The 27,568-nt window shown below is 41.1% G+C and overlaps 1 protein-coding gene across 7 annotated transcripts; it reads right to left on the reverse strand.

Annotated features, from left to right (window-relative positions):
• Positions 1-423: 423 nt before the first annotated feature.
• On the reverse strand, positions 424-26,974 carry LOC134217612 (chitin-binding domain protein cbd-1-like). Of its 7 annotated transcripts, none has more exons than XM_062696411.1 (5): positions 26,788-26,974; positions 10,001-10,439; positions 3,132-3,197; positions 2,800-2,970; positions 424-2,737 (listed from the first exon to the last, which is right to left on the reverse strand). In XM_062696411.1, exons 2-5 carry the CDS (start codon positions 10,296-10,298, stop codon positions 1,179-1,181), a joined length of 2,094 nt encoding a protein of 697 aa, XP_062552395.1. In that variant the 5' UTR covers positions 10,299-10,439; positions 26,788-26,974; the 3' UTR covers positions 424-1,178. The 7 variants fall into 7 exon arrangements, with proteins under 7 accessions (XP_062552395.1, XP_062552393.1, XP_062552391.1 ...); XM_062696409.1 differs by having other exon boundaries at positions 10,001-10,535; XM_062696407.1 differs by having other exon boundaries at positions 10,001-10,592.
• Positions 26,975-27,568: the final 594 nt, after the last annotated feature.

A 27,568-nucleotide genomic window follows, 5' to 3' on the forward strand; every position in this document is an offset into this window, starting at 1 on the left:
AACCTCGCTGCTTATAACTGTGGAAGTGCTTAATGAACACTAAGCTGCGACGCGGCTCTGCCCCAGTGTCCCAGTCCCAGTAATGTCAATAAGAAGAAGAAGTATACGCGAAAGGCAAAACAGAATCACCATCTTCGATCAGAGGTTGCAAAAACAGAATACTTGGCATCTAGCATGAGACAACAGGTAGGAGACAGGACATTTAGAAAGATAGGGTAACGGGATGTAATGTTAGGCCCGGATGCAACGTTGGCTCATCATGCAAATTAATCAATAATTCAACAAATCCATGAACCTTAAACATTAGCGTTGTTAAAACATAATTGGAATGCAACTATTGGGCTGTGATATGATCATAATTTGATGAAGTACTCTGTTTTAATGATATCTTTTGAAAATCCATTCTATTAAATGGATCCGATATTTACTCTAAGTTTTCAACCTCATTTCAAGATTGTTTGAATACAAACGTACTTAACAGCAATGAATTGTCTTCATACTAATTATTAATCTAAATACACTGTAGTAATCCGCACCTTATATTAAAATATTAATCCGACATAACTAATGAGTATTATAAATTCGTCTAGTTGTATTCTAATAGATGATGAAAGTGTTAGAGAAATGTTTTTGTGTTGCTATTCATAGCGTGCCAAATTGCTTTGAAACTGACAGAACCAGTTATACGCTTATAAACTTGTAGTATAGGCTAACATTGCTTAACTGCAACATTTTTTATTATGATTCTCATTTCTACATTTGTCTACGCTCAAAGGCGTGTAGATAATAATTGTTACCTACTTTATTCGAAAATAAACATTTAAAATATTACTGACAGTAAAATCGTCATTACGGATTTGTAATGAATTATCTGATATTCAGAACAAGAAATGGATATCAAGCATTGATTTAATTCAACGTTTGCTTTGTAGCAATAAACAAGTTTTTTTTGAATAACAACATTTTTTAATATTTCAGTACTTCCGATTAAAAAAATAGAAAAAACTACAGTTTTGAATAGTCAGATAAATTGCATTTTTGGCACCGGTGGAAGATAGTATTGGTCTGTTTTATATAGCTCATTGTATAATCTATTTACCTATGCAATAGAATAAATATTAAAACTAGACCGAAGCGTCAAGGCATTTTCCCTCCCTTCTAAAAGTATAAAGATTCTTTCATTTGCATGAAGCTGCCTCTTCACAATACTTTGGGCACTTGTATGTATCCCTAGGAACGCAAATTTCTCCATTGAAAACGTAGTTATTGGAACAGGAAAGAATTGTCTTTTTGCCGTCAATGCAGAAAAAGTAATTCTCGCAATTACTATCATAGTCGTTCTGGAAGCCATTTCTGGAACAGTCTGCTTCACAAGGACGAGGTAGGCAATTCAACTGTGAATCAACCGCACTGTTACCTCGTGGGCAAATGTATGTATCTGGTGAGACGCAGCTATGGCCGTTGAAGATTTTGCTTCCTCGACAGGTAAGCGTCTGCAGTTTCTCGTCATTCTGACAGTAGAAGTAGTTTCGACAGTTTGATTGATGGTCCTGATAGTAGCCATTCGATTTTCCAGCACAGACCACGTCGTCCTGGCAGGTTGTACCTTCGAGGCGCCCGACACAGTGGCCGTTGCTGAAAATTTGGCCCGGATTGCAGAGGTAGGAAGTTTTTGCGCCTTCTAAACAGTAAAAATATGCACGACAGCCTCCGGTTGGATCTCGGTAATAACCGTTCGGTTTGTTTGCGCATGAGTTGAAGTTTGTACTTGGACATGCATACAGAGAGGAGCTGACACAATTTTCTCCATCGAAAATTTGGCCCAAGCTGCATCGGAGTGTTGTTTTATTTCCATTGAAGCAGTAGTAGTATTGGGAACATTTCGATTCTTCCGATGTGTCTTGAAAATATCCTGCAGACCGTTGAATACAGTCGCTTGAGTAGCCTGATTCGCGACAAAATTCACTATTAAGGTGCTCTATACATAAATTCTCTGAAGGGTTATAATAGAAGCCGGTTGGGCATGAATGGTGTTCAACAGTTCTTTGATTCTCGCATAGAATGTAGTAAGAGCAGCCTTTCCTAGGGTCAATGTGGAAGCCATCATGTTTTTTGTCGCAGATATCTCCTGGAAGCTCAAGTCTTGGACAATGAAACAGTACATCTGGAACACAATTGGCGCCGTTAAAAACAGTTGCCTTCGGGCATTCATGCTTTGAAGCTAATCTTCCGTCCATGCATTCAATATATTTTGTACAATCTTTAGACGTCGGATCTAAATGAGAACCATCAGAAAGTCTGGAGCACGTATCATCTCCTTCATCCATGTAATTACTCATGCAGCTTGACGACGCTATTCCACCGGTATAAGTACATCGTCGGGTTTTCTCATTGTACACATAACCTAGTGGGCACTCGAGTACATCGATCACAATATTCTCGTGGCAAATCATGAATTTTTTGCACTGATCATCGTTAATGATGTGATTTCCATTTTGTCTCCCGAAGCATCGGTCGTCGCCACTGAAAGGATATGCAATGGCTGAAATTTTTGGGCTATCACATGTGACCTCATGTTGAGGTGCACATTTACTACCATCGAACAAATGGCCTAGCGGACAGTTTTCAGTTGCTATCAGCTTCCCCCCTCTGCACTCGTACGATCTACGACAAGCCTGTGTGGTATCGGCGTACGATCCGTCAGTTTTCCCAGTGCAAATGGGTTCATAGCAGGTGCCTACAACGAAAGGATCATTCATCAAAATAATAGACGTGGCAGTCGAAAAATATATAGATTACCTTCGTTACGAACGCATTTTTGCTGATAGAAGTCGAACAATGATTTGTCGTTGCATCTGTATCGAATCTGTTCACCCTGATAGCAACGATAATAAGATGAACATTTGCTTGACGGACTTGCATACAGAAATTCATCATGATGGGTGCATTTGATTTGCAACGCGAATGTACCTGTGAATTAGAACATTCAAATAATTAGATTGGCGTCATGTAGTTTTAGTAATGTAACATCATATACTAAAAATGGTATCAGTGCATAAAGTGTGAGTTGTGCGATTCACCTAAACATGTGATGTGGCTGTGAGTTAACAGTTTGAATACACACAACTCACCGAATAAAATTGATTCGCTGTTCAATATCTTGAATATAACCCGGCCAGGCATTTGAAGTTTTCGTTCTGTGGAAGAAAAATAAGTTTCCATCCTTTATTTGTTCTGTATAAATTAAATATTCTTTGAGAACAACGTAATAAACATATTCAAAAATAAGTTCTCTTAAATTCGTTTTTTGAATTCAAACCTATATACATTAAAATGAATTTCTGTCTGTCTGACCGTTATAGGCTTGGAAACTACTGAACCAATCGGGCTGTGAAAATTTGTATTCAGAGGTTTTTGGGGCCGGGAAAGTGTAGAACAAAGGTATGATTATAAAAAAGCTATATGTAAAAAAACAAATGAAATAAAAACATTGAAGTAAAAAAACATATAATTTGTTTAGTTCTTTTGTTCTTTCGAAAAAGCGCTGTTTCATAAAATTTCTCAGCCGTTAGAGATTTCACTTGAGCACTCCTTTGAAAAGCATGCCGTAACTAGAAAAAGTAGAAGATTGTATCAACGATACGACCGCAAATTGAACGTAAAATTACGTATAGTGCGATAGTGGATACGAAATTTGATCATCAACATTTTATGCAAGTTTATGTCGGATAGCTGAAATGTAGGCATTTTACTGTTAAAGTTTAATTTCAACATTGGCTTGCAAAATTGATTTTTTCAATAGTTAAATGTATTGAAATAATTGTTTACAACAATTGTATAGAATCTTAGAAAATTTACTGATCGATTCATACCAAAATTTCCGGAATCCGTTGAAAAACGGCTGAGTTATTGACTCGTACTTCTGACCTCTTTCCGTGACGTCCCAAATTTGAAACTTTGGAATGACCCCCCTATTTTACCGAAGAACGCAATTCTACGTCAAAAAAAAAATGATGAAAAAATGATGAAGTCAGTGGACTTACAATGAATCACATACAGTGGTTGGTTTCCTACCCGCCACTGCCGTATCCAGGCGCTAACGTGTATGTAAAAATAGTCAGCATGAGTAAACCACCTGGAAATTGTATGGCTAAAACATATAACGCAGGTTTTCTCAACAGCAGGAACTTTTCACGAAAATCGTCTGCTACTACGCCTACCAAATATGTTTTCGATTAAGGTGATTATTTTCGAGATAGGGACACGGCAGGCATTTCCGTCCACCGTCGTAGTGGCTAAAACCAACGGAAGCAACGTCTATTTGCTAGAACTCCACTATAGCAGAACGTTTCTCCTGTGCTTACGATTTGGTACGGATGAGTTTTGACAAAAAAGTGTCTCTTTTGTTGGTTTCAAGACTAAGACAATAAGATGAAAATGCCTGCCTTAACCCTATTAAACTTTAGATGCCTTTCGCCATACTGATTTCCGAAAATTAACTCCTAGTGTGTCGCTCAAATCATACGCGAGGAGAAATGGATGAACGCTGTCATCAGAGGAAAAGTAGAATCACTGAAATTTAACACGGCAAGGTATAGCCAATGGAATTGAAAATAATTTTAAAAATTACAAACAGAGATTTTTTTTGAAAATGATTTAGGCGGGATTAGAAATTGAATAAACATTAAAAAAAGTACCATCTCCGGAATCATTTCAAGAAAAACTTCATTGTCATTAACAATCAAATTAATATATGCATAATATAGATAATCAAAATTCTAACCTCATGCTATAAATTATTTGTAAATAAATATCATTTTGAAATTTTAAAAATTATTTTAAAAGCTGCATCCCATACCTCGCTGTGAATTTTTTTTAATGATTCTAGGGTATCTGCTCCCATATTAATAACAGCCCGTATATTAATCCCAACCGTCGATGAACCAAATAAAAAATCAATTTATTTACAATTTCTCACATCGTATGTACACAATAATAGATGGAACACATTCTTGAATGTTTGAAATATTATTCAAGATTTTGTTTGAGTAATGTTTTAATTCAGAAGAATCAAATTATTAAAAGATAAAATTATAAAGCACTTTTATTTGCATTTTCCTACCTTTGAACTGATGGTTTGATGCACTGCTGGATTGCTACTAGCAGATTCATCTGTTTTCACGCCGTTGTTTTCCACTCAATTTCGGGCTAAAACAATTCTATCCCTTCAAAATTTACTTCACAGCACATAAAGCACATCACACTTTCACTATGAATATAATTATCTTTTAAAAACCAACGCAATTTCCTATAGTTTAATATAGGTTTATTTCGAACAACGTCTTAATTATCCTTGTCCGTATTCCAAACTGTTTACATGACTGGCAGTATCTGCAAGGGTTGCCGACCAACATTTTTATTTAAAAAATGCGTGAATGAACTTTCATTGTGAAATCCAACTCTTATGTTTGTAAAAAAAATTATATCGAAAAGATAAATTATGACAAACACAAAATTGAACTGATAAGATGGAAAACAGCAACAAAAACAGCAATTTTGTAATTATATTTCAACTCAAATACAAAATATTGAAGAATTCGGCATCACTGCAATCATATCGTTACGTATACACACATGTAATAGTGTGCGTATTTTATGTTGGAAACAGTATTATTGATATAGGTACAGGCATAGGATTAACTGTTTTTGAATGTTATTGAAATAGGTGCATGGCGGTGATGATGTTTTTTAGCTAAACACTTCTATAATGTGATGAAAATTTTATTTTTGAAGTTACCAAATTGTTTTCAATTAAAAATTACATGAGCCGAGCATAATTATTCACATGTTTCTTGATTTTTGGGTGAGAAATCAATGCATTTCATATGCGCATTGCCTTATTGTTATTGATATAGGAACAAATACCCTACTTTTTCTTTTGATGACAGAATTCATTCTTCTCCTAGCGTATGGCATACTGCTACCCGAACATTTGATTCACATTTCCCCGCCATGCAACATGGAAAAGCATGGGTTACTACCACCCGAAAAATTGAAATTTCCAGAGTCATATTTCCCCTTTATGCAACTTGCGAAAGCATAGACTACTGCAACTGGAAATTTTGAAATCACGAAGACGACTCACATTTCCCCTTTATGCAACAAGGAAAAGCATAGCCGCCCAAATCTACTTGAAAATTTGAAATTTCTAGAGACAACTTACATTTTGCTTTCATGCAACTTGGACAAGCTTGGCCTACTGCCACCCAAAAATTTTAAATTACAGAGTCAAGTTGGTATTTACCCTCCGAGCAGAATACTATAAAAGAGGGGTGCTTCAACGGAAAAGACTTAGGATTCCAGGTCGTGACTGCAGCGCATTTTCCAAGTATTTTTTCTCGTTCGTTCGCTATGTTCGTCGCTTTAGAGTTATTTTTTCCTGGACCCGTCATGGAAGATACTGCGGCCAAATCGGTCGCGAATAAAACGCGAAAGCGTTCATCGAAGGAGGTTGCTTCTGACGAGGGAAGTGAAAAGCTTCTTTTGAGCAACGAGTACTCCTCGATCAAGGATGGTGACGCCGGCATTCTGCTGGGTACCACGAAAAAACGGAAGAAGCAACAGCCTCTGTTCCACGATAAATCACCAGAGTGGAAGGAGACGGGCCCGCCGATTTCCGTGAGAGGGGACTCTTCGGACCTTCGCCCCGAGTTCTGCGAAATCCACAAGAAATCGTCCAGCTCGAAGCACGCCTCCATTGCTCGACGAACGAAACTTTCCGACAATCTCGCTTCTGCGGCGGCTGATCGAAGGATCCTTCATCTCCAACAAGCTATCGTCCCAATAGTCTTCTCTCAGGGTTATCTAAGCTGTTTGAAAAAGCAATTTACCACCGTCTACTAGAGTGTGCCGAACAATATAACATCTTGCGCGATGAGCAGTTTGGTTTCCGAAGTGATCGATCAACCGTACACCAACTGACCCGAGTTACCAACGTCCTCAGACGGAACAAGCATGTCTCTCACACATCCGCCGCGGCCTTACTCGATGTCGAGACGGCATTCGACAATGTATGACATGATGGTCTGGTGTACAAACTACATCGCTATAATCTTCCCAGCCACCTGGTGAAAATCATTCGCAACTATCTGTCGGCTAGGACATTCCGGGTCTCAATTAGCGGAGCGAGTTCCAATGCGCACGACATCGTCGCAGGCGTCCCGCAAGGTAGTATCTCCGGGCCCCTTTGTCACTGTTCGCAGATGACACCTCTATCGTCTACAGGGAACGATTCATTCGAGCGCTCGTGGCAAAACTCCAACGAGGCCTGGATGTCCTGACAGATTATTTTACCTGCTGGAAAATCTGTATCAACAGGGCGAAGACCCAGACCATCGTCTTCTCCCACTCTAAATCCCCCAGGTTTGTTCCGGCTGAGGACTGCAAAATCATCCTCAATGGCACGACCGTTGAATGGGCCAACGTGGCTGACTACCTTGGCTTGACCCTCGACAGCAAGCTTATTTTTCGGCAACAGGTTGACAAGACAGTGACAAAGTGTAACGTTTTGTTGAAACTGCTGTACCCTTTGATCAACCGCCGGTCGTCATTGTCCCTTGCTTGCTGTCTACAAGCAAATCATTCTTCCTGTGATCGAATACGGCATGCCGGTCTGGGAGAGTTGCGCTAAAACCCATCATCTCAAACTCGAAAGAGTGCAGAACAAATTCCTGAGGATGATCCTCAATACCCCTCCCAGGACACGAACTTCTGAGGTCCACCGTCTGGCAGGGATCAAACAATTCAACGAGCGCTTTGGTGAGTGTATAACACGGTTTAGGGATCGTTGCATGGCGTCCGCCCAGCAGGCTATCCGGGACCTGTTCCCCAACTAGAATAATAAATTTTGTGTAAATATTGTACATAGTTAGTTTATCAAATTATTAGTCTTAAGGTAAATTTTAAAACTAACTAATGCCTAAGATGGCTATACTGTAGAATATTGCAATGCAATTGTTAGGACAAAATTTTCTTCTTTTTTAATAATTAAACATCGTAAAGATGAAGGACCACTTGGTCGAACACCTAAAATGTAAAAATATGTAAACAACAAAATTTGGAAAATAAAAATGAATTTTACTACTACTACTATGGAAAAGACTCATTCCATCATCGAATGCTGAAACGAAGACTATTAGGAAATTAAATCGGTCAGCATCAGAAGAAAGAAGGAACAAGCCGTGAGCCGTGAGCAAGCCCAGCCATCCACTTCGCCACCCGCTTCCATAATTTGGATTTGGCATGCTAGTCGGCACAACTGAAGGAAGAGGGAATCCTGTGAGCAAGCCCAATTACCCCCTACGATTTTAATATGGAGCAAGATCACCTTTCAGGTCCATTGTCTCCTCATGGAACAACCCAAAATTTTGACAGAAAGGTTCTAAAGATGGTTCGAGACCTCATACAAATAAAACACAAGTTTTTTCATAACTCGAAAACAAACGGAATATGGTGGTTTTTGGAAGACAATAAATGTCTTCCCTGGAAAATAGATTTATGAACCGTCTTTTAAATAATTGCGAATGTAAAAAACCAGAGAAAAATTCAATTTTAAGCGAAAGAAGTTTGTCGGGTCTACAGTTCTACAGCTTCATCGACACTATCATACATGGTTATAAGAGTATGAAGAGTATGATAAAGAACAATGCTTTGGAGGTTAGGCATAAGTACGTTAGGCATAATGGACTTTAGGCATAATTTTGCCTTCTTTATGTCATAGGCTGTTCTTTGGGACATTTTATGCCTAACGTTTTTATACCTAACATACTTATGTCTAACGGGGTATACCCGAATTTTCAGATATGGCAGGCGTATAGCAGAAACTCAACTCGATCAGTAAAACACGGAAGTTGGGGAATGTAATTCGCGATGTGCCTCCGTTGAAAGAGTCGTAGAATGATTGGGTCTCGAGATTCGGAGGATATTGATCGTCGTAATTCAATAGACGTTCCGTGTTGTCGGATTGGCTGGATCTATTGAAAATCGCCCCTCCAGCTATTACATCCGGTTCTCCGCATGACACCTTCAAGGGCAATATTGAATAACAGGCACGAAAGTCCATCACCTTATCGTAGTCCTAGCAGGATCCGAAATTGTCTCGCAGCTTTGAACACCATCCATTGTTACTTTTATCAGTCTTGTAAGCTTATCGGGAAGGATGTCAGAGACTGTATGTAATCAGCGAGCATTTGATTGGACTAACTCTCAGCTCATTTCCATTAATAAGATTTCAAAATTATAAAGGTCTTTTTGCATCAAGAAACAGTCATTGAGAATTTGTACTGGTTTAAAACTGTTTACGTTGTTCACGAAGATCAGCACTATCTAGGAATCTTTCTAGTTTCATATTCACGAATTCTTGGAAAAAAAATTCTCTTTGCCAGCTTACTGATTGCATTGTGCTTTTCTTCACACTTCATTCTCAAACCAATTTTGAATGATATAAATGAGAGTTGATATTCGCTTCGATCCAACTTTATCTTCTCGACTGCCTTATTTATTTTTAAACTCCGCTGTATGAGGTTGAAGATTTGCTCCAAAATGGCTTGTAGGGAGAAGACGGAGTTAGCCAACTAATCAGTGAACGATGTAATATTATCTGTTTGACTGTGATTTCACCCTAAATATTTGATCAGTTGAATGTTTTCTTATTAAGTAGACAAAAGAAGTTTCTACTATCAAATAATTTTATTGTTAATTTTTTATTATTTGTGTTTTATTTTTAAGATTGCTTTTAATGTATGTCAGCTGAAGGCAATCTTAATGTCATGCACAAAAGAAATAGAAATAATATTATCTTGTCAGCTACATTCATATGGGACCATATATCACACAGTTATTTGTTTATAAGTAAACAAATATCACACGACTTGTAGGTTGCTTTTTCCATCTTCTTTTCAACAATTTTTCAAATATTTGAAGTAATATTTTATATACTCACCTGAAGCCAACACAGCCAACGCAGTCGCAACGGTAGCCGTCATTAGAATGAGAAAATTTCCTCCATAACAGCGTGTTGCACGCGTTCGCCAGATTTGCCACCGAAGCTTCCGCGATCTCTCGCTATAGTCTGGTCGTAGTCTCAGCAAGGTGCTTGACCAGCTACTGTTTCTGCTCCAGCAACAACTATCTTTCTGGCAGCTGCCAGCTAACTGATTGTGTTGTTTATTTTGATGAATTGTTGTTGTTGTCGACGTTTGCGATGCTGCATCATGGTCCGGCATTTTTCTCATAATCATTTAATTATACACTGCGTTACTATAAATTCTTTCGGGTTCTATAATTAGCTACACTTTCCTGGGGCTTTGCCAGGCATGCAACTAGATCAAACTTCACTGATAGTTTGCACACTTTTGTTTCAGTTCATGGGATAATCACCGCTGGACATGATTTAAGAGGGGGATGCATCATTCTAGTCTGGGGATATTTTTTTCTTGCATTCCGTATATGGGCTTCCGTTCCTGGTGCGAATGTGTCTGATGCGATTTTTTATGATTGATATTAGAATGCAATTCAATTAGCACGCGCCATGCCTGTCATGAGAAACTTTACGCATTAATGAAGACCCAGATCCTGAACAGATCATTCAGTAGTTGGTCTCAAGCTTTCAAACATAGGGAAGACCTAGATGATCTCAAAGTATTGAGAATACAAAAACGTGAATAAAACTCGCACTAGTAACTTATAATTTTAAATAAGAGCAAATCTCGGGTACTTATTCAAAAGGACGTATGTGATTTTGTAAACAAAGATTGAGACGTCGATTTATCCAATCTGATGGGACTCCCACGCAAACCAACACCACCAACAGGTAGCCGAAGGCTTCCCCTACCTGTCTGTGGCGATGGTATGCGTGGGAGGGCTATCAGATTGGACAAATCGACGTTTGAATCTTTGTTTACAAAATCACATACGTCCTTTTGAATAAGTACCCGAGAAATATTGAATGCAATACGATATCGATAAATACTATTTATTAGGAGCCAGCAAGACTATCAAAATGTTAAAGAGCATTTACAAGTTGAAATACTAATTATGGCTCAGAAATGAATTATTTCGCTTCAAATGAATTAAAGTAGAATTATCCAAATGATCGATGGTAAATGATGTGTACAGTAGCCAAACCGTGCGCACCGGTTGGCTGGATTGGAATGGGGGAAGCAAAACGCTGCTTTACGGAACTGCCGTTTTAATATGTCAAGGCTGTGCGCTCGAAGAGGCACACATAAGATAGCATCTCTCTACTACCTTTACTGACTCCTCCGGGATGGTCGATGATCGATCGCAAGGGGGTGGGGGAGTATGAAAAAGGCCCCTCACCCCGTCAAACGGTGTGGTAGCGGTCACGTTTTTATTTTGTTTACATGCTAGTCTTGTTCTGCTTGAATCTGTGCAGGCGGTAATAATTGCTGTGAACGATTGAATGATTGTGTTTGAACTCTTAAGAAGCGCCAACTAAGGACGTCAGCGAGGCGGTTTTTGCGCTGGTTAATGATTGCCGGTAAGGTCATTGATTGAGTGAGATAGCAAACGAAGACGATAGTGATTTTTGTTGCACTGTCATAGTCCGATCAGCTGTGGTGAGCCATTTGATACCGGATTTATTTTATAGTATAATATATTTCATAATTGGAAAATGCGTAGAAAGGTAAATAGTCAATTCATGTCAAAACGCTATTACAGAGTAATCTTCTTCTTCTTCTTTTCTTCTTATCTATATGTATCAAAATGAGTTTGCAAGGAACGATTTGCAAGATTTTCTCATTAATCGATTCGTCTCGGGATCAGCTGTGTTCGTAAATACTAAGAGTTGATCAATTTGACGGGGAAGGTTTGAAAATTGTCAAAATGCAACGGTTGCATCATTTCTGAAGCATGCCATCAAGCTCGAACTGAAATCGAGCTAGAGTGCGACGCTGCAATGCAATCTAAATGATTGACAGATCGAAAATTAAACCCGATCGAGATCGGGCAGGTTCGCCTAGTTCCTGATAAAATCAAGTAACACTTACCACTACCTCTCTGGAAATCAACGTTTCGTGTTGAGTGGTTGGTATCTAAAAGCTAAACAACACGATTTTTTGAAAGATGTCTTTAAATCTTGGAATTTGCCACTTTTCCCGGATCTCCCGGAAGACCGTTTGATCATTGAAGGTCAAAGAAGACTTACACAATTTATTGCATACAAAATTCGGGCGAATGAATGGTTACGAAAAATTTAGGTGCCTCATTGAGAAGCTCAAACAGTATCGCTTCGGCTCAGGTTCCCCGGGACGAGAGAGGTCAATTTAGATCTTTCACCTTATTACCTTATTACCTACTATAGCTTTCGTTTTGGTGCCAAAAAATCGGTTATAATTTATTAATCAAAACAATTATGTTATTATGTATGATACTGCCATCCGTCTTGTTATTTCATCTTTTCAGAAATCAAGAAGTCTATTTTTTGCTCTTTGAACCAGAATGAAGTATATTCCCCGATCCAAACCAGCACATATCTTGAAGAGCTATTGGTTTTCTATTTCTGAAGACATAAATCTAAAACTGGCTGGCGTTGCAGAAAGGTCTTTTCCCTCCAGGACATGGAATTGAAACTTGGTGAGAGTATGCCATTATATATATTTACCAAATTATATAGAAACTATATGATTATATACCATAAAAAACCATCAGGGCGATTGAAGCGATTTGGATAGGAAGAGTGGAATCGCCAACTTCCTATTGTTAACATCTCGTGGATAAAGGCGGGCTCGTCTCTATTGGGTCAATCTGGGAAACGCGGGCTAGATTATAATATTGTATGTACGATCTTTCTTCTGGAAGGAGATTCTTTATTCATCCCGTGGATTCGCGTAAGTGTCTCTGCTTATGAAACCACCCCACCCATTTTTTGCCCTTCATACAGGAGTCTGATGAAATACAAACAGTAGTATAATCATGACCAAATCGTTTGTCAGATATGGCCAGTGCTATCGGCAGGTGCCTTGCTACAATAGATGGCAGTATCATCATCATCATCATCATCATCATCATCATCATCATCATCAAAAAATCAGTTATAATTTGAGGTAATGGGATCGTGATGAAATCTTGGGTCAAAATGGACCCCAATGCACTAGAAAGGTTGAAGACGCTGACCTGTGTAAAATTTGTGTGCAGGCAGTCCGCCGTCGCCAAGCAAATTTCACAAAACAAATTCTCCCTGCTGCGGTCGAATCCGAATAGAAAGTGTGATTATTTTGTCTTCGATCTGAAATCGAATCGTGGAAGTGTCTGGTCCCAAGCCACCATTTTGTGTTAGTGTAAAGGGATTAACACAGCAGGAAACGACGGGAAGGATGATTAGGGAACCTTCTTCACTGTACAGTTCCTTTCTGCTGGCCAATGTGCGGAACCTGGATTACAAGATATCTAAAAGGATCAGCACCGTTGTCGATTTACGAATGCTGCTGACGGCAGTACTGGCAAGCCTCTTGGAACAGAAATCAACACCTTCCAAATGGTGATCCGACAGGCCTCCCTCAAACAGATAATGTTCAAGTGCGTTCAAACACTGATGACGGCCCGGGAGCCCGTCGTCACAGAGCTGCGCACCTAATTCTGTCGATACACCAGCGTGTACTATCTTAACACGTACGTCCCCAACCCCCATTTTACGACAAAACTCAAAATTCAAAACCATGCAGCTCAGCCAATTTCTAACGGATTTTCAAGCAATCTTCTGAAATCGATCACAACATTCCTATAGTTCTAGGAACCGAATTTTTGTCCAATAACCATGGTTCCGGATATATTCCGGGGAGTACTGGGGTTACCTCCCTCCCGGAAAAAATGGTCACTGGCAGATCGGCTTCGAAATCCATCGTGCGACATGTCAAACTTCATGGTTTTGCAAAACAAGTACACTGGAGTACATTTCGGCGATTTTCGATCGAATTGGCCACCCTCCGGGTACTTCCAGGGCCTGGTTCCCTTGGGAAAGTGGCCAATTTTCATTCAATCTTGGAACCCATCTTGCGACATATCAAACTTCATGATTTTGCAAAACAAGTACACTGGAGTACATTTCGGCGATATTCGATCGAATTGGCCACCCTCCGGGTACTTCCAGGGCCTGGTTCCCTTGGGGAAGTGGCTACTTTTCATTCGCTCTTGGAACCCATCTTGCGACATATCAAACTTCATGATTTTGCAAAACAAGTACACTGGAGTACATTTCGGCGATTTTCGATCGAATCGGCCACCCTCCGGGTACTTCCAGAGCCTGGTTCCCTTGCAGAAGTGGCCAATTTTCATTCGCTCTTGGAACCCATCTTGCGACATGTCAAACTTCATGATTTTGCAAAACAAGTACACTGGAGTACATTTCGGCGATTTTCGATCGAATTGGCCACCCTCCGGGTACTTCCAGGGCCTGGTTCCCTTGGGAAAGTGGCCAATTTTCATTCAATCTTGGAACCCATCTTGCGACATATCAAACTTCATGATTTTGCAAAACAAGTACACTGGAGTACATTTCGGCGATTTTCGATCGAATCGGCCACCCTCCGGGTACTTCCAGAGCCTGGTTCCCTTGCAGAAGTGGCCAATTTTCATTCGCTCTTGGAACCCATCTTGCGACATATCAAACTTCATGATTTTGCAAAACAAGTACACTGGAGTACATTTCGGTGATTTTCGATCGAATTGGCCACCCTCCGGGTACTTCCAGGGCCTGGTTCCCTTGGGGAAGTGGCCAATTTTCATTCGCTCTTGGAACCCATCTTGCGACATATCAAACTTCATGATTTTGCAAAACAAGTACACTGGAGTACATTTCGGCGATTTTCGATCGAATTGGCCACCCTCCGGGTACTTCCAGGGTCTGGTTCCCTTGGGGAAGTAGCCAATTTTCATTCAATTTTAGAACCCATCTTGCGACATATCAAACTTCATGATTTTGCAAAACAAGTACACTGGAGTACATTTCGGCGATTTTCGATCGAATTGGCCGCCCTCCGAGTACTTCCAGGGCCTGGTTCCCTTGGGGAAGTGGCCAATTTTCATTCAATCTTGGAACCCATCTTGCGACATATCAAACTTCATGACTTGGCAAAACAAGTACACTGGAGTCCATTTCGATGATTTTCGATCGAATTGGCCACCCTCCGGGTACTTCCAGGGCCTGGTTCCCTTGGGGAAGTAATTTTTCATGATTTTGCAAAACAAGTACACTGGAGTACATTTCGGCGATTTTCGATCGAATTGGCCACCCTCCGGGTACTTCCAGGGCCTGGTTCCCTTGGGGAAGTGGTCAATTTCCATTCGCTCTTGGAACCCATCTTGCGACATATCAAAATTCATGATTTTGCAAAACAAGTACACTGGAGTCCATTTCGGTGATTTTCGATCGAATTGGCCACCCTCCGGGTACTTCCAGGTAGGCCTGTGCGCTGATTGAAATTTTACCGGCAGTGGCGTGATAGATCATTTTCAGGCAGCGGCGGCGGCGTCACGCCGTTGGTGATCAGCGGTGGCGTGGATCGGCGTGAACCATTTTCAAGCGCCGAAATTTCTTCAAAATTTCGTCAAGGAATTCTTCCAGAAGTTCCTCCACTAGATTTTTTAAAAGATCGTCAAGAAATTCCTTCGGACATTCCTCCGTAAGTGCCTCTGGGAAGTTCCTCTAGAAACTCCTCCCGGATTCCGCCTGGAAGTTCCTTCAGGAATTCCTCCAGCAATTCATCTGGAAGTTCCTCCAGGAATTTCTCCGGAAGTTCCTCCAGGAATTCATCCGTAAAACTGGAATTGGCCACCTGGAATTCCAAGAATTTCTGGAGGATTTCCTAGAAGAACTTCCGGAGGAATTCCTGGAGGAACTTCCGGAGGAATTTTTGGAGGAACTTCCGGAGGAATTCCTGGAGGAACTTCCGGAGGAATTCCTGGAGGAACTTCCGGAGGAATTCCTGGAGGAACTTCCGGACCCGAGTAGCACACATGTTTCATATAGAAAATAGTAACTGATATATGACCAGATTCAGTCGCAAATAAGTTGCTGCAACCAGTTTCACTTGACTTGTGTTGCTTGGGGAGGAATTCCTGGAGGAACTTCCGGAAGAATTCCTGGAGGAACTTCCGGAGGAATTCCTGGAGGAACTTCCGGAGGAATTCCTGGAGAAACTTCCGGAGGAATTCCTGGAGGAACTTTCGGAGGAATTCCTGGAGGAACTTTCGGAGGAATTCCTGGAGGAACTTCCGGAGGAATTCCTGGAGGAACTTCCGGAGGCATTCCTGGAGGAACTTCCGGAGGAATTCCTGGAGGAACTTCCGGAGGAATTCCTGGAGGAACTTCCGGAGGAATTCCTGGAGGAACTTCCGGAGGAATTCCTGGGGGGAACTTCCGGAGGAATTCCTGGGGGGAACTTCCGGAGGAACTTCCGGATGAATTCCTGGAGAAACTTCCGGATGAATTCCTGGAGGAACTTCCGGAGGAATTCCTGGAGGAACTTCCGGAGGAATTCCTGGAAGAACTTGCGGAGGAATTCCTGGAGGAACTTCCGGAGGAATTCCTGGAGGAACTTCCGGAGGAATTCCTGGAGGAACTACCGGAGGAATTCCTGGAGGAACTTCCGGAGGAATTCCTGGAGGAATTTCCGGAGGAATTCCTGGAGGAACTTCCGGAGGAATTCCTGGAGGAACTTCCGGAGGAATTCCTGGAGGAACTTGCGGAGGAATTCCTGGAGGAACTTGCGGAGGAATTCCTGGAGGAATTTCCGGAGGAATTCCTGGAGGAACTTCCGGAGAAATTCCTGGAGTAATTCTTGGAGAAGCTTCCTGAAGGAACTTCCAGACGATATCCGGGAGGAGTATCTGGAAGAGTTTCCCAGAGGCACTTATAGAGGAATATCTGGAGGAATGTCCAAAGGAATTTCTAGACGATCTTTTTAAAAAACTCGGGAAGGAACTTATGGAAGAATTTCTGGAGGAACTTCTGAAAAATTTTGGCGCTTGAAACTGGTTCACGCCGATCCACGCCGCTGGCTGAAAATGATCTATCACGCCACGCCGGTTAAATTTCAATCAGCGCACAGGTCTACTTGGAAGTACCCGGAAGGTGGCCAATTCGATCGAAAATCACCGAAATGGAGTCCAGTGTAATTGTTTTGCAACATTATGAAGTTTGACAAGTCGCAAGATGGGTTCCAAGATTGAACGAAAATTGGCCACTTCCCCAAGGGAACCAGGCCCTGGAAGTACCCGGAGGGTGGCCAATTCGATCGAAAATCGCCGAAATGTACTCCAGTGTACTTGTTTTGCAAAATCATGAAGTTTGATATGTCGCAAGATGGGGTCCAAGAGCGAATGAAAATTGGCCACTTCCCCAAGGGAACCAGGCCCTGGAAGTACCCGGAGGGTGGCCAATTCGATTGAAAATCGCCGAAATGTACTCCAGTGTACTTGTTTTGCAAAATCATGAAGTTTTATATGTCGCAAGATGAGTTCCAAGATTGAATGAAAATTGGCCACTTCCCCAAGGGAACCAGGCCCTGGAAGTACCTGGAGGGTGGCCAATTCGATCGAAAATCGCCGAAATGTACTCCAGTGTACTTAATTTGCAAAATCATGAAGTTTGACATGTCGCAAGATGGGTTCCAAGATTGAACGAAAATTGGCCACTCCCCAAGGCAATCAGGCCCTGGAAATACCCGGAGGGTGGCCAATTCGATCGAAAATCGCCGAAATGAACTCCAGTGTACTTGTTTTGCAAAATCATGAAGTTTGATATGTCGCAAGATGGGTTCCAAGATTGAATGAAAATTGGCCACTTCCCCAAGGGAACCAGGCCCTGGAAGTACCCGGAGGGTGGCCAATTCAATCGAAAATCGCCGAAATGTACTCCAGTGTACTTGTTTTGCAAAATCATGAAGTTTGATATGTCGCAAGATGGGGTCCAAGAGCGAATGAAAATTGGCCACTTCCTTAAGGGAACCAGGCCCTGGAAGTACCCGGAGGGTGGCCAATTCGATTGAAAATCCCCGAAATGTACTCCAGTGTACTTGTTTTGCAAAATCATGAAGTTTTATATGTCGCAAGATGAGTTCCAAGATTGAATGAAAATTGGCTACTTCCCCAAGGGAACCAGGCCCTGGAAGTACCCGGAGGGTGGCCAATTCGATCGAAAATCGCCGAAATGTACTCCAGTGTACTTAATTTGCAAAATCATGAAGTTTGACATGTCGCAAGATGGGTTCCAAGATTGAACGAAAATTGGCCACTTCCCCAAGGGAACCAGGCCCTGGAAGTACCCGGAGGGTGGCCAATTCGATCGAAAATCGCCGAAATGTACTCCAGTGTAATTGTTTTGCAAAATCATGAAGTTTTATATGTCGCAAGATGAGTTCCAAGATTGAATGAAAATTGGCTACTTCCCCAAGGGAACCAGGCCCTGGAAGTACCCGGAGGGTGGCCAATTCGATCGAAAATCGCCGAAATGTACTCCAGTGTACTTAATTTGCAAAATCATGAAGTTTGACATGTCGCAAGATGGGTTCCAAGATTGAACGAAAATTGGCCACTTCCCCAAGGGAACCAGGCCCTGGAAGTACCCGGAGGGTGGCCAATTCGATCGAAAATCGCCGAAATGTCCTCCAGTGTACTTGTTTTGCAAAATCATGAAGTTTGATATGTCGCAAGATGGGTTCCAAGAGCGAATGAAAATTGGCCACTTCCCCAAGGGAACCAGGCCCTGGAAGTACCCGGAGGGTGGCCAATTCGATCGAAAATCGCCGAAATGTACTCCAGTGTACTTGTTTTGCAAAATCATGAAGTTTGACATGTCGCACGATGGATTTCGAAGCCGATCTGCCAGTGACCATTTCTTCCGGGAGGGAGGTAACCCCAGTACTCCCCGGAATATATCCGGAACCATGGCCATTGTACAAAAATTGACTTCGGTTCCTAAAACTATAGGAATTTTGTGATCGATTCCAGAAGATTGCTTGAAAATTCGTTAGAAATTGGCTGAGCTGCATGGTTTAGAATTTTGAGTTTTGTCGTTAAATGGGGGTTGGGGACGTACGTGTTAAGAACGAACACGTTTCGGCACTGAAGAAGGCACGCCTGGAGGACTTTCATGGTGCTCACGGTGAGGTGCCTCATGTTGAATAGATGGCGTTCATCTGCATGGACAGCCGACAGTTCACGGCTGCCTTTCTCCAACAGGCTGAAAATGTCCGGTTAGCTGAAGGAGTCATTGTAAGTGTTCACTAACTATGATTCAACTGTTGAGGGCAACCTATTTGCGATCATTACTAGAACGGAATTGTTATGAAAACTCATATGTGAATATGTACGTTATGTGGAAGATATTGATTTGGAAAATGTATTGAAGGTAACCACTTTCCCTTCGATGGGACTCGAACCCATGACCCTACAGTACGCTAAACTGGTGCTTTAACCAACTACTACTACGAACTACTACGAGCTTCCTCACGAGTAACAGCACATGTGCTCTGACCGGCGGTGAGAACGATAGGCTTAGCAACATACCAAACAGTTTGCTCGCGAATATTTACCAGCAGATTTCGGTGCTGTACTTCTACCGAAGCGAAACAACCTGAGCTACCACCGATGGTACGAGTGTTTCAGTTACGCTTCACCCTATCTATATACATAAAAATGAATTTCTGTCTGTCTGAACCTTATAGACTCCGAAACTACTGAACCGATCGGCGTGAAAATTTGTATGCAGAGGTTTTTGGGGCCGGGGAAGGTTCTTAAGATGGTCCGAGACCCCTCCTCTCTTTGGAAAGAGGGGCTCCCATACAAATGAAACACTAACTTCTCCATTACTCAAAAAATAATCAAATAATAAATCATTTTTGGGCGAAACAAAGTTTGTCGGGTCTGCTAGTTCTGAATAAATGTAAGTGCGTCGTAATATGCCCGGAACTGTTGAAAATGGCTGAAGAAGATATATTGACGGAATTATCGGCACAGAAGGTTACTGAAGTCAGAAGAGTCTACCATAATGTAAACGACGAGAAGATCAAAACGCCTACTCTTATTCTCACACTATGTAGTACTACGTTTCCTGGGGCCATTAAAGTCGGTCCATTGAATGTCAGGACCCGCCCATATTATCCAAGCCCAATGCTTTGTTACTGCTGTTTTCAGTATGGTCATACGAAATTACGATGCCCTGGTCCAGCGAAATGTAGGACATGTTCTGATACTGATCCCCAGGAAGATTGCAAGAAAGATGCATACTGCATGCACTGCAAAGGAGATCATCAACCTAGCTTTTAGAAAGTGTCCCATCTATCTGAAAGAAGTTGAAATAATTAAGACTAAGATTGATCATAATATTTCTATTCCTTAAGCCAGGAAAAGAGTAAACGAAGGTTCGAGTTCGAGTAGTTATGCCAAAATCACAGCACACGGCCGAATGAATGATAATCAAATCGTGAATGAAATGAAAAAAGGTAATTTCTACGAAGGATGCTCAAATTCAGGCTTTGACCCAACAAATGGAAAAATTGAAAGAATTCATCAAAACCAAGTTGATGGTGAACCAAATTCTCCTTCGAACAGACGACAACCATCTGTCTCCATGCAGCATCACTGAGGACACTAGTCAACAAGCTGAAACGGATCATTCGCAGTACAACCAAGCGCCTTGCACAAATTCTGCCTTTACTCAATCTGTTTTGATTCATGATGGTATGACTACACCACCGAAAGGAAACCGAGAACGCACTGATCGGAGCCAGCGATCAACTTACAAAAGAATAAATATTTCACCACTGTCCTCCCCCAAGGCCACACCAGCCAAACAAGTGGTATTAGAGGTAGAGCCTATAAGAAACGACGACGATGCATCGTGGATGATTGAATGTCTGAATGATACTGTTGCTTCTAGTCCTAGCGGTGAATTCGACAACTTGGAATTTCTCAAACAATAACTCAATTATGTCTAATAAACCCTCATCAACAAATCAAACAACCTGCAATAAACCACATAGCAACATTAACATCTTACAATCAAAGCGGTTTGAGGGTGGGAAAAGTAATGTACCCTCCTCACTTCCTGGAAGAGAAGCACTGTTGGCTGGGAAGATAGTCCGGGACGCAATACCCCAACCCGTAGACCTTCAACCTACCACAGTGACCGTCTGTCCACAGCAACCAGCAGACAACATAGCCAACGCCCATCAAGTTCATCACAACAATGAAATCGATTGCGCAATCAAAACAATTAGCTTCAAAACGTTAACTGCTGAGGAATATGATGAAATGTACTGTATACAACAACTGCCAACCACCAGCAAATCAACACAAAACTACAACATCGTCTATCTAAAACATGGCTCTAATAGAGCAAGGCCTCCCATGTCAACCCTGACTCGAGATGTTCCAGATATTTCTGATGAGATGAGCCTCGGGCGGCAGTTGACATGGGTTGCCTAACACCTCAGGCAAGTAAAAACAATGAAGTAACTAAGAACAGACACCATCCTCAGGACAATATTTTTCAGAATACCTTCGTAGTAAATCAACAAGAGCACCCACCGAAGAAGCAACGATCGACTTCCGATGGCTCTAGTAGAGCAAGGCCTCCCATGTCAACCCTGACCCGGGATGTTCCAGATGTTTCTGATGAGCCTCGGGCGGCAGTTGACATGGGTTGCCCAACAACCAGCAATACTTAACAGGATGAATTTTTACGCTCCTATGCGTCCGCTGAGGAGGAGGAATTTCATTCACCTTGGTACTCGAAACAGTCGTTACGGTCAGCATGATCCAGTTCGATATATGTCGTCCAGTTTCAACGAAGTGTTCCATCTCTTTGATTTTAATCTATCGCCAGCTACTCTACAGCGAGTTTTTACAGCATACTTTCGTGACACTACAACCATAGATTACTTAGTTCAGTTTTATTATAGTGATGTATTTCGTGTGTATTATGATTGATGTGTTATGTGTATGTGTATATAATGATTAGATAACAATAGTTTTTACCCTTTTACCCTTATAGTCATTGAGACAACAGATGTCAGATGACAATTGTTAGGATATAAATAAATAAATAAATAAATAAACAAATCAGGCAAGTCAAACTAATAATGTACTCGAGAACAGCCACCATCTCCAGGAAAATATTTTTCAGAATACTCCCGCAATTAATCGTCAAGGTCACCTACCGGAGAAGCAACGATCAACTTCTTTGAACTCCAGTTCATCTTCAGCATCTTATACCATGAACGGTTTAAAGAAAATCATCGCTCTCCAGTGGAACATAAGTAGTCTTCCTAAAAATCTCAACGATTTAGTCATCCTAACGAAACAAATGCAGCCTATCATTCTCGCGCTCCAGGAAACCCATGTTAAGCAAACGCGCCGCATCGACTCTTGGTTGGGTGGTGCCTATAAATGGTACCTTAAAAGCGGAATAGTTTCACATCATTCCATCGCCCTGGCAGTAGCCGCTACAACACCCCATCGCGTTGTTCCCCTGAAGACCGATTTGCTGGCGTTGGCAATTCAATTATATGCAAATAACAATCTAACGATAGTTTCAATATACATCCCTCCGAGGAGCTGCGACAGTTTTGAAAAGAAGATCCAGGATTTGTTGAACGAGCTTGCATTTCCATATCTCTTACTAGGCGATTTCAATGCACATCATATAGCATGGGGATCACCACAAAACGACAAAAGGGGAAGTATCGTCGCACAGGTAGCAGAAAACATGGACCTCATTATACTTAACGACGGCTGTAATACTTTTTCACGTGGCGCAGTTGAATCTGCCATAGAATTGTCGATATGCTCCAGCAGCATAGCGAGAAATATCAATTGGCGCAGAGCCAATGATACATGTGGCAGCGATCATTATCCGATCTTTATCCTTGGGAGCGACGCTGTTCCCGAAACCACCCGTCGTGGGAAATGGCTATTTGATTCGGCTGACTGGGAAAGCTATGAAAGAAATATTATAGAGCTGTTTGATCGTGACACGCAATATTCGGTGCAGGAAATCGGAGAACTGATAAGAAAAGCCGGAAATTCGAGTATACCATTATCATCATCTAAAGTAGGATCCAAAGCTACCTACTGGTGGAACACGGAAATAGAAGAAGCTGTTAAGCAGCGGAGGAAAGCGCTGCGTAAAATGAAAAGAATTAAGCCTGATCACCCCGAAAAAGAAATGTACATAGAAAGATTCCGCGATGCACGTCGCAACTGTCGAAGAATCATAGTTGAATCTAAAAGAAAAGCATGGGAAAACTTCCTCGATGGAATAAATGCATCTAGCTCCGTCACAGAAATCTGGCGTCGGATCAACTCTTTGAGTGGAAAAAGAAGAATACGAGGGTTCTCTTTATTGATAGATGACACTTCATCAGATGATCCACGAGAAATTAGCGAAGAACTGGCAAAATATTTTGCCAAATTGTCCGCTACCGATACTTACTCGGAGAAATTTTTGAAGGATCGAGAACGCAGTAAGCCCTTTCCATACTGTTCAGGTGCAGTCCAACAAGATCTTCTGGAAGCTTGCAACCATTCTTTCTTCTTTGATGAACTTCTTTTTGCTCTAGACACGTGCAAAAGTAAATCATGCGGACCCGATGAAATTGGCTATCCCATGCTAAAAAAATTGCCATATACTGTTAAACGCAAACTATTGGACAGTTACAACATAATGTGGAATAATGGTACATTTCCTGATGAATGGCGTTCAAGCATAGTAGTACCATTACCCAAAGCTGGACCAAGAAGCTGTCAACTACGAGATTTTCGACCAATTAGCTTAACAAGTTGTATGGCAAAATTAATGGAAAGAATGGTCAACAGGAGACTTATGGAGTCTCTCGAAAAATCTAGACTTCTCGACCATTGTCAATTTGCCTTCCGCAGAGGAAAGGGTGCCGGCGCCTATCTAGCATCTTTGGGGGATGTGCTTTCTTACGCAAAAGCCAACAATCTTCATGCAGACGTCGCTTGTTTGGACATATCTAAAGCGTATAATCGTGTATGGCGTGAGGGAGTTATGGACCAACTCAAAATATGGGGATACTCAGGGAACATCCTTAATTTCATCAAAGGATTTTTGGAAAATCGAAGTTTTCGGGTAGCCATTGGAGGATCACTATCTTCTTCATTCATTGAAGAGAATGGCGTACCGCAAGGATCCGTGCTTGCCGTTTCTCTTTTTCTTATTACAAAAAGAACTCTTCGTCGCGAGAATCTTAACTCGAGCAAAGGCGTAGGATTGCCAATGCGGAGATGGCGAGTTCGATTCTCGGTCCGGCTAGGATGTTTTCGGGTTGGAAATTTTCTCGACATCCTGGGAATAGTGTATCCATTGATACATACTCTACTCATGCAACTACTCATGTGGAGGTCCAACGCGCATTTGGAGTTTTCGAAAGAAAAGTGCTGTGTACCATCTATGGTTGGAACAAATGGCGATTGGTAGGGAAACTAAGTTTAAAATGCGCCAGTCGGCTAATACGAGCCATTGCATTTCCCTGGTTATTATGCTAAATTAAGTTACAAAACCGATGACGTTCAAACATGTTCTTAGATCACCAAATTATAAATGATGATCAAGATATCTATAAAAACAATTATAAAAAAATTGTGTTTTTCCGCCTTTTCATAAAATTTAAGCTTCTGTTCCCTTAAGGTTTTTTTCACTGGATAAGAACATTTTGTCAATAACCATAGCATATGTCTGGAAAAAAATTAGTAAAGATTGTGTCAAGTTACCAAATTAACTTTACAACTTTTTTCATAGAAAGCACAAATTTTAATAAAAACTTTGCATGCAGGATAAAACGCGCATATCAGATATGGTTGACTAAGAATGTCATAGTTTGATAAAAGCGTGTGCCACTAATTATGTAAATAAGTAAGAATTGAAAAGTGAGTAAATAAAAGTGAAAAGTGATGAGTGAGAAGTTATAAGTGAAGGACGACTGCAATGGAGCCAGAATGTTCGACAGTAATCCGATGAAAATGGTTCTCGACAATGAACCGACGGGAACAAGAAGGCGAGGAGCGTAGCGAGCAAAGTGGATTGATCAGTTGGTAGACGATTTGCGGATCCCCGCAGACTGCGTGGTTAGTGACGTGCAGCCTTGGACCGAGTTGAATGGAGAAAACCTTTATGCACTGCACAGGACAGCCCGGTCCCCAGAAAATATTAATAAATAATGCTTGTTCAGTAAACATTGGCAGTTATCAATACCGATCAGTCATTATCCACCATTTTCATTTCAGCACATTTTATAACAGATACTCGGCCTATGCATACAATTTGTCAACTAAATTCAAAATCGTAATTTCTTCATTTCTTAACATGTCTATTTTATCCACCATGGTGTCCATTTCACCCGCACACTATAATTGAGAAAACACTTTATTAAAGTTGAAAAAAACCGCACCGCACACTATTAAATCGAGATTTTTCAGCCTGATTTTCATTATCATAGGAATAACAATTAAAAAAAATCCACTGAATTGACTTCAAGGCCATCGTAATGTCATCGTAGTGCTTGAGTATAAAATTCACGTAAGTAGTTTAGGCCCCCAATATTACAACGTTATCCATATGAAAATGACGCGATTCCTTAGGGTGTCCAAGTCCATATTACCTTATTAACAAATTGGCTTTACACTTTTCATTTTGATTCTAAACAATATTTTGAATATCCTCCGAAAATTTGAGCTAATTTTCTACCCATATAACTACAAGTGATGCTCAAGAATATTCGCTCATGGGAATCCAAATCTCAATTAGTCGTTTATTATGAAGTAATTGATTTAAAGCCAGATTACTGAACAATCAAAAGCATTTGTCTGTGCTGTCTTTCACGCCAGATAGGGGCAACAATGTTGTCTGTTGAGTAGTTACACCTTTTACTTAACTTTCAAAAACCACATTGAATGCATTCAAGTCAAATGGATCTAAAATATTTGGCACTGTAGACACTGTATGCACTTATAAATAGAAAATCAGAAACTTGTCGTAGGAAAAGTTGTTTGATTTACCATACAATTTTTAAATCAGCCTAGTTGTATGCTGTGCTAATATGAACTTGTTGCTGCAATAACAAGAAAACAATTGTCAAGAAATTTTAGCTGTTCACCATTTGTCAAATAACCCCAGTAATCGAAAACATCGATAATATGTTTCGTTTCTTGACAAGCATTCATGTTCTTCATATTTATTGATAGTTCTCTATCCTTCTATATAACGAGCATGGCCAGCATTTGACTTGATTTTATTTCAAACTTAAAAAACATTGCTCCTACACTTTTCCACTCCGAACAAATTTAAATCAACAACACATTTAACACCAGTAACACCTGAAGCTTACCCTATCTATTATTGACAAACAGAATCATACTTTTATGAAGCAGGAGCTATAGGTAATTATTCAATTCACTTTTTAGCGATTTGATGATAAAGGCAGCAAAACAGTTCTTGAACCATTATTAATCACAACATCCGCATTGAACAGCATGCCATTTTGCGTGTTTACACTCACTCTCCGTTCAATTTGAGTCAATATTTGCACCGAAGCACTATACAATTTTCCTCCTCCCCCTCTCAATCGAGTAGCACTGTCACTGGCGCCCAATCAATGCCTTTTCCATCATCCACATCCTAAACAGCGACATGCCTCCAGGGCAATGCACGCCTGCAATCACATCCAATAATGGTGGCACAATCACCTTTCTGTGGGATCAGCCCAGTGCTAATCAGCACACACTATCTGGCGCGGTACACATAAGTCGTTTGAATTATTCGCGACCGGATATCACTCTGTTAGTAGACCGGGTGGCGGACGAACTAACGAGACACGCTAGGATCAAAAATTGAGACGTACTCGAACTTAAGCGGTTGTTGGTTAATCTAACGTTGCGCGGTGAATGGAATAGTGAGAGCAAAAAAGCTTCCCATATATACGTTGCTCGCGAGATCATCTCCAGTTTTTAGTGGCGAATGTGAGCGCGTGTTCCAACGATTCATCCGGAGGATGCTGCGAGAGATATGTACCGCTGACTGCCTACGGTCTGGTTCATTTCAAGATGCGTCGTTTTATTTTTGTTTTTGGTCGAATAGAGAAGAGAGAAAATCTAGTTAATCAATACATGACATATGTTAATCGGAGGCAATTATTGTTGACACGGAATTACAGCAAAGGATAAGGTTACTTAAAATAACCAAGTGGAAAGCAGCCGTCTAGTGTAGTCCAGATGTTTGTCCTCACTGAAAGCTAAAACAATCTCTCCATTGGTATCAATAATTTGGAAGATCCAGGTAATAATAAAGTGATAAGTAGTTTTCAATTTGATAAATACTGTTCATTATGACGAATGTTCTGCAAAGAAGACCTTCGGAATTGAATATAAGTGCGATAGACATTGGTAATTTTTTTTTGATGCAAATGTCCATGATTTGAGGTAGTACGAAGGGGAATTGTGCATCGAGAATGTCGATGAATGTATCGAG

The sequence above is a fragment of the Armigeres subalbatus genome, chromosome 2 (assembly GCF_024139115.2).
Source record: "Armigeres subalbatus isolate Guangzhou_Male chromosome 2, GZ_Asu_2, whole genome shotgun sequence".
Lineage (NCBI taxonomy): Eukaryota > Metazoa > Arthropoda > Insecta > Diptera > Culicidae > Armigeres > Armigeres subalbatus.